Genomic DNA, 12,898 nt, shown 5'->3' with positions numbered 1-12,898 from the left:
ACTAGTCCCAGGCCAAGGGTTTGATTCAGAGAGCACATCCTTTCCTGCTCATCTACAAGAGGAAGGTACCGTGTGAGCTCCATAACTGTAAGTTGGGAGTGAGTGATTGTCACATGTATGTCGCTAATTCATCAAGGAACCAAGCGTCCATGATAAGGAGAGACTGTATGTAATTTGCACTTCGTGATTATAGTGTTCCTCCGGATGAAGTGTCCATTAGATAACTGCAGCTGATGATGTTCTGTCTTACGGGAATTATAAAGAAACATGTGCTAAAGAAAAGCACTGTACTTAAAAGTTGTTGCATCATTGTATTTGGAAAATTATTTTTAATAGTTTCATACTTATTTGTATTTTTTCACTGCAGCCTCGCATCAATGAATGGCTGAGTGCTGCCTGTGATTGGGGGAGCACTCAGCCAATCAGCACAGCCCTTTCAGGAGGCGGGGGGTTTTAAATCTAGGGATGATTTTCAGGGAAGGGCTTATATTTCAAGCCTTTCCCCAAAAATCATCGCTGCGGGGGTTGCCTGCAACCCACTGCTTGCAATGGGGCTGCAGCAGGACTGACCCGATTGAAAGCAATGGGATAGCATCCTGGACTTGTGGCAGAAGTCCACGATATACTCCCTATGTTTTAAAGGGCACTGCTGCTGCTGGCCCCATTGAAAGCATTTAGTGATATCACAGAGTTTTCTTTGCGCTGTGAGGCATGTGTTTTCACTCGCTCTTGCAGCGCAAGAAAAAAAAAAACACTAGTGGGTAGGTACCCTTAAAACTATCTATTGACTGTGGACTCTTTTATTTAATTCTGAGGACCCATTACTTAGAAGAGGCACTGGCATCACGTGAACAGATTAGTAACACTATTCTACCAGCAAGATTGCTGGTTTTACCCATGTGTGTAGCTGGGCCTGGCCACATTTGGACTTCACTGGGAGGAGATGGTAGAGCCACCTGTGACCCCATCTTGATATCCTTACTGTCTACCAGGTCCAAAGGCCAGTACCTGGCACACTGCAACTGCAGGAGGCCAGTTCAGCAACTGACTCTTTTTCTGTGAAGCCATGTTGTTGGGATGGATGCAGTATGTGGTTTAGCATTGTCTTGCTGAAATATACAAGGACTTCCCTGAAAGAGATGCTGTCTGGATGGAAGCATATGTTGTTCTAAAACCTCTATACACTGCTCAGCATTGATATTGCCTTTGAAGATGTGTGAGCTGCTTGTGTCATAGACAATATTGCAAACCCATACCATCAAAAAGGCAGGCTTTTGAACTGATTGCGGATAACAAGCTGTATGGTTCCTCTCTTCTTTAGTCCGCAGGACACGGCCTCTGTTGTTTCCAAGCAGAATTTCAAATTTTGATTAATCTGACAACAGAACAGTTTTCCATTTTGCCTCTTTCCATTTTAAATGAGCTTTGGCCCAGAGAAGACTCGGGTGTTTCTGGATTGTGTAAATATATGGCTGCTTCTTTGCATTAAACAACTTTAAGTTGCATTTGTGAGTTGCAGGGTGAACTATGTTCATAGACAATGATTTCTTGAGCCCATGCAGTGATTTACATTACAGAATCATGCCTGTTTTTAATGCAGTCACGCCTGAGGACCTGTTGATCTCGAGCAACTGATATTGACCGTCAGCATTGTTCCTTGTGCATATGAATTTCTCCATATTCTCTGAATCTTTTAATTATACTATGTACTATAGATGGTGGGATATTCAAAGTCTTGGAACATTTACATTTTTCTGAAATTGTTCCACAATTTTTAGATGCAGTTTTTCACAGATTGACTCTGCTCTTTCTATACACAGTCATGTGACGTTAGTAGAAAATTGACTCTCCAGCTCTTCTTCATTAGTACCACGTACACTTTTTCAGCCTTTTGTTACCCCTGTCGCAGTCTTTGTGAGATATGCTGCTACAATCACGTTCTATTTTTTTTTTTTATGAAATGGAAATTTCCTCACTTGCACCTTCTGATATGTGATCTATGTTCTATTGTGAACAAAATATTATATGAGATTTCCAGGTCATTGCTTTCTTTTTTCAGTTACACTTTTTTTTAATTTTACATAGTGTCCCAACTTTTTTGGAATTGGGATTGTATGTTAAAACTGCTACATGTGAAAACAGGCCCCAGCTTCAGCTCCTGCTAAAGCTAATAAACAACAATTTTATGTAAATTACAGCAAGACATCTAGTAAGTGATGCAGTGATGGAATTAAGATCTCTGCCCTACTTCAGATTGACCAAAATAAACCTGTAAATAGCAATGGCATGCTAATATCCATGTATAGACATTTGATATATTTTCTTATTGAGTTCAAGTTCACGGCATGGTTCAAACAAATGAAAGTCAATAACAATTACATCTAAATGTGCGAAAATGTGTATGTTTTTTTAAAGCTTTAGCATCCTGAGTAGAGATGAGCGAACATACTCGGTAAGGGCAATTTCGCAATCAAGCACCGCGATTTTCGAGTACTTCACTTCTCGGGTGAAAAGTACTCGGGTGCGCTGTGGGTGAGCGGGGGGTTGCAGTGGGGAGTGGGGGGGGGAGAGGGAGAGAGAGAGGGCTCCCCCCTGTTCCCCGCTGCTACCCCCCACTCCCCTCTGCAACCCCCCGCCCCACAGCGCACCCGAGTACTTTTCACCCGAGTAGTGAAGTACTCGAAAATTGCGGTGCTCGATTGCGAAATCGCCCTTACCGAGTACGTTCGCTCATCTCTAATCCTGAGGTATTAGGTTAACTACCTTAGCCACTACGTCCTTGAGTAGGCCCTAATCAAACTTAAAGTACTGGCAAGTACAACTAGTATAACCGCATAATTTGGAACAACCGATGTTGTTCTAAATATCATTAAGGATTAAAAATATCAGTAAGAATTAAAATAATTAATATCAGTAAGGATTAAAATAATATATATTTGACTTAATTACATGTGTTTCCCTATTAGTCTTCTACTTTATGTATTTCATACAAAACGTATTGCATTGAATGGTAGTAATAGGCTTGCCGAGACAAGAACAGTATATACCCTGTTTCTTTCTTCAGTCTGGAAGACGCTGGGCGCTTTATAAGATCTGCAAAGTCTGGAGTCCTATCATTTGTTTGTTGCAGAGTTAATCCACCAATTGTATTTTGGTCCTAAAAATGATATTCATTATTACAAAGTTTTGTAATATCGTACAGGCTGGGTAAACCAATGAATGACCATCTAAGGAGACAGTTATTTTAATAAGGTAATTAAAAATTTTTACATTCTAGTATTCAAAAGTCAAATAATTTAAATGCTTATCATTTGATGTTCGGTAATGGACTGTCTAGAAAAAAAACTGCTAAATAATAATATACAACATTTTTATTTAATGTCTGGTTGATAAAGGCCAGTGAACGCCTCCCATCACTCACTACATGAATAACTTAAGTCCAGTTAATAACTACCATCAGTTTAGCCTTATTAGTTTAGCCTATTTCAGGCCCAATATAATGATCACACTTGTCCACCAACCACATATGGTTTCTTTAGCAGCAAACTTTTTTAATACACCAAATTTTGTCTTCCTTCCTCAGCCATTTCCAGTGCTGTGGACCACTCATTGTCTTTGTGTCAACCTCAACATCTACCTTAATAGTCATGACTTACGAAAAATATTTGCCTTTATACGTCCCAATTACGAAGGCTTTAACTCCAGTAGGACTACCTGAATGGTAAGCCATTGCAGGATTATCCTCATTATCTGTCTGTATTTCTGAAGGTGATGCTGGGTGAGTTGGGAGTTCACCTGGTTCGTCTGCTGGTCTCTTGTAAAATGGCCATTTACTGGGCTGCTTACCCTATATGTTGTACATATATAGAGATCCATAATACATGCATCCAACATAATACTTACCCGTGATAGATCTGAGGCACTGTTTCTCTCTACACACATCTCAATAGTATCTTTAGGTGGCTGTAATATCCGTGCAGCATGCTCCTTTAGCACCTCCATTGCTCTCTCTGCGTTTGTAAGCTACACAATGTTATTAGTAATATTATCTATTAGCTTTGTCTACTGTTGACCAATTTACATAACTTATTTAATATTCATTCATCAAACCAAACAAATGCATGCTTTTAGATACCTCTGTAAATTGTGATTGACGCAGCAGCTCATCCACTTTCTTATGTTGTTTTAATTTTATTAAAAATCTCTGTTGCCACGGATCTCGCTTAGGTTTGATCTAGAGAGTAAATTCAAAAATACAATAACTATGATAGCAATAAGTGCATAAAATATCATATAAGCAAGTTTGGTTTTCTAAAAAAACATATTGCCCGTTAAATTTGGTTTACAGTAAAAGTAGCTTCACCTCCCAGTATATATAGAATAACTCAAATAACTGTAGCAGGAAGAAGTGATCTGCCAGACGACACCTTGTTATCCAGAAGCAGCGTAGTAAAATATACGTACACTATATATTGAGATACAGGTGTGATATAAATGTACACTGCTGCTGCTTGTGGTGTCAGAAGGATACTCAGTTGGAATTTAGAGGCACTGTCTAGGAAATGAAAAAAATGGCTCCCATCTGCAGCCCGAGAGAAACCAATCTTAAAACTTAACTTGGACAGGTTGAGGAGATCCAGAAAGAGGGGGAGGAGTGGAGCCATGGGCAGCAGCACAGCCTAACACCACACCAGTTTTGTCAGCCTGACATGAGGGAACAGTGCGGTGTTGGGTTCCTCTCCTGTCCATGGGCCCACCCCCCTCTCATAATTGCTTGTAGATTACCTCTGCAGTAATGGATGTTCTGGAGAACATGAATAAGGTAGTTTATGGCTGATCCTCCACTTTTCTGAAATTGGCACTTGGAAAGCAATGGACCCATATACTGTTCTTGCATAGGTTACATATGTTTTTAAAATCACCCCTCTTCATTGTACTACCAAATGTATACTGTTTAAACATCCAGTTAATAGGAATATGTCAAAATATAGTATACTTACCTTTGCATTTAACTATTTGAGTTGGATAACCTAAATATTATTATCTATAAAAGGATACAATGATGAATTATACTATACATGTGTCCTCATCATGTGATTGACACACTGGTGTACGCCTTGTTACAAGACACCGCTCTAACACACTGTTACTATAACCAGTCTATTGCACCCTGGGAGTCCATCACATGATCCGGACAACAAAGTTTATATGGAATAACAGCAAGTACCAATTGTGGAAACTGTGATGAAAACATACTGAAAGCATATTGGAAAAATATATCACTTTTAATTGCACCAACAATAGCCTTTAATTTATGAAACCTGAATAGTTCTTCAACCCCTTCCTTACACACGTTATATACGTTCTAACAGCACATACCTCGTGCACTTAGGAAGTATATAGCTATTCACAGCATATGCTATGTATGGAGCGGGCTTGGGAGCCAAACCTGCTCCATACACACAGCAGCCACAATCAGAGATAACTGCGATCGTGATTGTTAAGCCTTAAATTTCCAGCAGTAGTATTTAAATGTTCCAATCAACCACAATTTAATTGTCTCAAACAGCTGCCCTTGGTAAAATCTCAGCAGTGTCATGAATGCCCCCTGGGCTGACATTTATTTCTGCCTATTAAATTATGCCTGTAGCACATTTTTACTAGGAAGCCTGTTAAGACACTGTATATTGCAATAACAGAGTATTACATTATACTGTATAAGTTCACAAGTTCAAGAACTCTGAGGATTAATAAAAAAGATTAAAAAATAAGTAAAATAAAAATGTTTTAATTATTATAAAAAATACCTAATATTAGAATTAGTTATGAGCGAGTATACTCGCTAAAGGCAATTGCTCGAGCGATCATTGCCTTTAGCGAGTATCTCCCCCGCTCGAGACTGCAGGTTCGGGTGCCGGCGCGGGAGAGCGGTGAGTAGCGGCTGTCAGCCGAACCTGCAGTCTCCAGCAGGGGAGATACTCGCTAAAGGCAATGCTCTCTCGAGCAATTGCCTTTAGCGAGTATACTCGCTCATCTATAATTAGAATTTTAAAAAAAACCTCCCAGTCGTCACATAAAAAATAAAAAGGTAAAATGTTAAAAAATTGGTATTGCTGCGTCCATAAAGGTCCAATTTATTAAAATATCACATTACTAGTTTCATATGGTTAACTGTGTCAGAAAAAGAAAACACACAAAGGTTGAATTGTGCTTTTTTTGGTCACTCCGTCTCTAAGAAAAAATTCAATAAAAAAACATCTAAAGGTTGGATTTTCCCTGAAATTGAACCAATACAAACTACAAGTCACCCCACAAAAAATGAGCTCTCTCACAGCCCATCAACAGGGTCAAAAGATGACGACACAAAGCAATTCTTTTTTTTTTTTAAGTATTTTACTTGTTATAAGCATTACTATATAAAAAACAATACCAACTTCGGTATCCCTGTAATTCTTCTGAACCTCAGAATAAAGATAATACCATGTGAATAGCCCCTCTGCAAAATGATGCATTTGTGTTTTTTTCCCCATTTCATCCCACTTAGAAATTTTTAAAAGTCTTCCAATACATTATATAGTACATTAAATAATACCACTGAAAAATACAACTTGTTCCACAAAAAACAAGCCCTCATGTAGATATGTCATCTGGAAAAAAAAAGTTATTATTTTTTTTTAAGTGCGGGTAACAGAACTGAAGAATGTGACCTGGACACAGGCACATCAATGATCCTTGGTCATGCAAAGGTTAAAGTGCATAAAAAGAGTGATTGATTTTGCTTACCTTTACAAATGAAAGCCAGTTACAGATTTTCTTAAAAGCCATATGTGGACCTCTAAATCCCCATCCATCACTTGCTTCCATTCCAGAGTCATACATTGGAAAAGTTTTCATAGTCTCTTGCTTGATAAAAGTACTTCGGAACTTAGCAGACACCTGCAAGAACAGCAAAGCAGCTGGTACACTTTTGTATGGGTTATACAATGTTCTATCATCTGTAAATCAGCCTAGAACTCATATTTTCAGTGGACACAATGAGTGACTCTATAGAGACCTGTACTAAAAATATGAATTATATGGACGAGAAGAACAAAATTGGTATTTGGTTGTATAGTAAAGGCAGATGTGAAACACTTCTCATTTAGCACTTATTCACACGGAAGTATTTTTCCTCAGTATTTTGTGACCCCAGACCAGAAGTGGAATATGAAAAGAGAAAGTATAATGGAGAGATTTGCATTTCTTCCGTATTTTGGACCCACTGCTGGTTTTGGCTCACAAAATACTGAGGAAAAACACGCCTGTATGAATAAGCCCTAATGAGTATGTTTTTAACATAATGTTCATATTTGCAGCACTCTCTACAACATTTATCAAGCAAATAAGGAAGATGGAACAATACCTCTGCAGCGCCACCTATTGGATACCTTCAAATCAATGTACGATTCTTCAACAAGTCTGTGAAACAATGATTGGGAATACAGACCTGTTAAAGAGTTGTACATTGATTTGAAGTAATTCTGCCAGCCAATTGGTGGCGCTGCAAAGGTATTGTTCCATCTTCCTTATTTGCATAAATTACCCAGAGGAGCATGCAATGTCTTCTAAGTCTACTCACTTTTCAGGTATCTTCTCACGACCTTCTGGGTACTTTCCTTAGGGAGAAACAAGGCCCCCCCTCCCCCACGACCAACTCACCCTCTAGGTGTCTCCATAGACGTTTTGGGTGTTCTCCTTAAGGAGAGACAACACCGCTCTTGACCCATTAATTGAAAAGCTGTGCATGTTACCCTTTATCGTAAACTTTGAATTATACCTAGATTTTCATGATTTTTGCTGTTCACTTGTATACATGTAGTTATCATTCAGGCAACATTCTTGTGAATATGGCACCTTTTTACAAACAAATTCTTTATGCTTCTGTTCATGAAATAACTACACATCCATTTACTTGACACAGCTATATGATACATATCTTGTAGCACCATGTTTAACTTTTGATATCACGTTCTTAGACAGCAGATGCCGAGCTGAATGCTCACATGCCCTACAAAATAATGTGCTGCATAGGCATTGTCTCACATAACATAATCGATTACCAGATTACAACTCACCAGAGTTAGCAGCTCCATCTCACTAGCGGTATTCTTAAGCTTTTCTACATCATATTCTATTTTATAAGTAGATAATAACTGACGAAGTAATGGTCTTATCTGCTCTGCTTCTGTCTGGTGCTCAGGTAAGTTATCATCTTTCCAGTTATGCGAATCTAAACATAGAAAAGTCACATTAAGTGTGTATATTTATATTTACACATCTATATTCATTCTAAAACAAAATCAAGCAATAAGAAAGAGTTGAAGTCGAATAAAACTTTTTTCTGTGTAATTGTAACGTTGATATAAGGAAGTGATTACAATATCCGACCAAAATGATAATTTATTGCAGAAAACTGACGCCTTGAAGATAGGCTCTAGTACCCTTTTGGGCTGCCTCTAGCTTAGATGTAAGACGTGATATGGGTGGACATGGAGGCATACAGCTTCCTTATGGTACCCAATGGCATATGGGCCCACATTTGTTATAGCTGAGCCTCTAGATCAGTGTTTCTCAACTCCAGTCCTCAGGACCCCAAAACAGGCCATGTCTTCAGGATTTCCTTAGTATTGCACAGATGATGTAATTATTGTCAGTGCCTCAGACATTGCTACCAGTGATCTTACTATAGGCCATCTTGAAAACATGACCTGTTGGGGGTCCTGAGGACTGGAGTTGAGAAACACTGCTCTAGATCCTGCAAACTCGTAGGGTGTTGAAATTGGAGTCCCAGATGGTCCCATACATGTTCTATTGGTGATAAATCCTTCAACCAGGGAGGCCATGGAAGTGTGGCAGCATCGTGGAGGCATTCCTGTGACACCCTTGTGTGTGCAGCTGAGCATTATCCTACTGGGAAATTCCTCTTAGAAGTTCTGCCATAAGAAGCAACACATGTGGTTGCAGGACGTCCTGAACATAGTAACATGCATAGTAACATAGTATGTAAAACAATGTAAGGCCGAATGAAGACAATGTCCATCTAGTTCAGCCTGTTTATCCTCCTATGTTGTTGATCCAGAGGAAGGCAAAAAAAAAACAAGAGGCAGGAGCCTATTAGCCCTTTTAGGGGAAGATTCTTTCCCGACTCCCAAAGTGGCAATCAGACATAATGCTGAAGTGTCATTATCCCTCATACCACTACTAGGGGTGACTAACTATTGTATGCTTTGGCCCCACAAACCTGGATTCATCACTAAAGACAACCTGTTTGTACTCTGTAGCAGTCCAGTTTCGTGGTTGAGGACACTGCTACAAATGGAGGCGACAGTGAGTATCAAAGGCAGGACACATAATGGGCACCGTGAGACCAAATGTCATTCAGCCAAGTGCTTGAAAATGGTTCCAACAAACACAAGGCTGTAACGATGGTGCCACTTGACTCTGGATAGCATACAAACAGTTGGAGCTGCTTGTGGTAGTTTGATGATCAGACGATCCTTTCTACTGTTGATATGTCCAGAGCGTCCTGAGCCCAGATGCCATGTGTGCATGCCCTCACACATCCACTGGTTCAAACACCTCCTACAAGTCTGGTTAGAATGGCCTAGGTGGTGGGCAATTTGTTGATATGACCATCCAGCTTCTCTTATTCCAATAATGCGTTCACTCTCAAACTCGGCGTCTAGTTGTTCAACAAGCTCTACACAAGCGGAAAAAGAGGTCCACTACATACAAGTAGTGCAACGTGCAACAAGAGACCTGCACTCTCTCAGGGGTTTCTAAGGGGTGGTTGAGGAGCAGTGTCACGCTGGTGAATAGAGTGCAGTGCTTGGTCTATAATCTTGTGCAGAGTTGAAGACAGACTATAGGATATGGTCGACTAATGGAATTAGATGAATGTGACGCCAGTGCCTGATTTAAAAGAACTTGGAGGAGAAATAAGACTAACACACGTATTTGAGTAAACTGTAGGCACACCATTTACTATTGAACATGGCAGTCTGCAAGAATATTAAACAGTAGAATTTGCATATACACAGTTTAAACCATGATACATGGATAAACAATCCTTGGGAAGGCAGCATCTGAGATATGGGAAAGCTATAGGAAGACTGACTATGGCTTACAAAACTCCTATCAACCCAACTAACAGTAATTCCCAGCCTTCTGTGTTGGAAGTTTCATGGAAGCATGCTGGCTTCTCTCAGCGTAGTAGGTAAAGCCGGTAAGATTGCTTCACCTGGCTGCAAACATGCTCCCCCTTCTTTCTGCCTTTCTGTCTCGCTCTCTCTCCACTGTCTCACTACTTCTCCCCTCTCAACACTTTTATAATTATCTACTGCACCACAGATCAGGGGAACAGGAAATCTCCCAGCCCCCTCCACTCAGGGTACTTGTTTCAGCTCAGCTGTGGTTAGCTCTGCCCCTTGACCAATCAGGGAGATTCTCTCTTCTGCTGGGTCAGGTGATCTCATTGTAGCTGAAGATCCTGTTTGCTACATACAGAGAGTTTTCCCAAGCCCTTCAACAATTGTTTTACAGTAAAATGACTAAGATGAATTAATTATTTGGTTCTCTATTCTGACCCCATCTTCTTATTAAACAAAATCCAGCATCACTACCCTTTGCTAAATGAGCTATAGTTAGGACAGGTGCACAATTAAGTATTTTTACTGTAGTGCCACACTTCAGATCACTATAGTAGTTTCTGAGAGCCTCTTTATAAGCCTAGGGTGCAGCCACTTGTAGGGCCTCAGGTTCATCTAATCACACCACAACTCTAATCATTTGCATACCTGCCTGAGATGTAACTGCATGCCCAGTTTTGCAAAAAAAAACATCTCCTTCAAGGTGCTTGATTTTTTTTTTAACAAAGAGTGTATATATAACAACTGTTCATTTGAAAGATAAATAGCTTGAATGTACACAGTAATATATTTTAGTAGCTCAGCCTAATATGTTAATATTGGTCTGAGACAACCTGACCCTCAGGCGACCTTTAGGGAGCACTGACTGTGCAGACTTGGGGGATACCGGTGGCATTCTCTTCTGTAAGACCTGGTTTGAGACTTCAGACGTAAAACAATTTTGAGATGATGCTGTTTGTTTATTAAAATTCAATAAAAATAATTTGAACACTAATATTGGTCTGAGAATTACACAGAATATGTTGACCTATTAAGTCACCCGATTTGTGAAGTATAACTTTTTGCCATCATTTTCAACAAAATGGAATGCACAATTTGTGCAGCATATAAATTATTAGAAATGAATAGTAAACTCTGTCTAAAACAAACAGGGCAAACTGCCATTTATATAAATTGCCTTTAAAATGTTGGAGAACTGTTATATGCTTTATATAATCTACTTACTACTGGTAGAATCTATATCTTAGGAGGCTTTAATAATTCCATAGAGTTAAATGTATGGTATTCACTAAAATAACATGTTTCATCAAAAATAATTATTGTGATGTGAAAAATAAGCCCAGTAACCTAAACCACCAATGTCTTCATTGCTAACCTTCTCATAAAGAAGCACTAAGGGACTTGATAGCAGGAATAGGTCACATACTGTGTCAAGCGGTGAGGCTGCAGCCACCAAACCTCATCTCATCTCACCCTCCTGGTGGTTCTGCCCCCATCCCTCTGCTCCTGTCAGACACTACATCCTGTCCTGGCCCAGGGCAGGATGTCACAGCCACCCAGGGTGTGAATGTGCAAATGGCCTGCCTTTTAAAGCTGGGTGTATGTACTGGCCCTTTCCGGTCCACAGCTAATTTGGGTACAATCCAGTCTATTTAAGGCACCCTCCACCACATAAGGGTGCCTGAGAAATTAGCATAATAGTCATTTGAGTATTTTCTGTCTGCTTTCCTAGTTCTGATTGATGCCTGTGCTTCTTAACTTTCCTGACTCCTCCTCTCCTGACCTCAGCTAGTTATTTGACCATGATTATTATGTCTGATGACTGCTCTGACCCTTGGTCTGATTCTTAGTTCTGAAAATATTCTGCCTGCTCTGACACCAACACTGCTTCATGACCATGTCTCTGTTACACACTCCAGTACCGTGAAAAAGAAAACCTGACCAAGTTGCTTTAGCTGCCTCTTAAACAAGACTATTTCTGAGTAACAGTCTTAAGTTTCCCACAGCAAAGATCAGATCCCGATTATTGGGCTGTCCCTAGATCTAGTCCCTAAACAAAACTAGTTAAGAGGCACAGCACAACCACTACTGCTTTCATGACATATTTTATCAGGAGTCCTATTGTCTGTGATGTTGCATTGCTTTTTTCATAAAGAACGTTTTCTTACCAGACTCTTCTGAACTTGAAGTTGTAGATCCAACATCAGTGGACTCATGATTTTCACTATCTTTTAATTTTAATTCAATAGCTTCCACAGAATAATCAGAAATAGGCAAGTATTGTAGGATCTACAAAAATGCAAATGAAAAAGACATATATATATATGTTTCATGTGGACAGGGTAATGCTAGCATACGCCCATCTTTCTTATCGATGTGAACAGAAGAATAGCTAAGCATGCGTGTTCAGTTCACCATGAAGAGCACATAATGTATTTTTTTTAAACTCACAGGTGTGAATACTCTCCATTCCTGGAACGGAACATATGAGGATATTCCATACCTGGGAGGAAAGTATACTGCCACGTATAGGGGCCATGGGGAGATATGGGGAGATCAATTTAGCAAAGTATTTAACCGAATTCCCAAATTTGGAGGGAATGGGACATGACTGTGTTAATTATGAATGAGCATGGAGAGGAAAGAAGCCACAAGGCCACCCACAAAGGGGGCTCTACAGGAGCCTGGTAAAGGGCTAGCTAGGCCATGTG

The 12,898-nt window shown here is 39.8% G+C and overlaps 1 protein-coding gene across 1 annotated transcript in view; it reads right to left on the bottom strand.

The window, feature by feature from the left end:
- Positions 1 to 12,898, bottom strand: part of LOC136632605 (uncharacterized) — a 184,460-nt gene that overhangs the window by 130,676 nt on the left and 40,886 nt on the right. The window contains exons 7-12 of the mRNA XM_066607610.1: positions 12,356 to 12,476; positions 8,115 to 8,269; positions 6,784 to 6,936; positions 4,136 to 4,234; positions 3,904 to 4,023; positions 3,048 to 3,157 (exon numbers count right to left, since the gene is read on the bottom strand). Of these exons, the coding sequence (XP_066463707.1) occupies positions 3,048 to 3,157; positions 3,904 to 4,023; positions 4,136 to 4,234; positions 6,784 to 6,936; positions 8,115 to 8,269; positions 12,356 to 12,476 (758 nt within the window). The remainder of the gene's footprint in view (positions 1 to 3,047; positions 3,158 to 3,903; positions 4,024 to 4,135; positions 4,235 to 6,783; positions 6,937 to 8,114; positions 8,270 to 12,355; positions 12,477 to 12,898) is intronic.

This window comes from Eleutherodactylus coqui, chromosome 1 (genome assembly GCF_035609145.1).
Source record: "Eleutherodactylus coqui strain aEleCoq1 chromosome 1, aEleCoq1.hap1, whole genome shotgun sequence".
Classification (NCBI taxonomy): Eukaryota; Metazoa; Chordata; class Amphibia; order Anura; family Eleutherodactylidae; genus Eleutherodactylus; species Eleutherodactylus coqui.
This window is presented reverse-complemented; position numbering and strand designations above follow the sequence as displayed.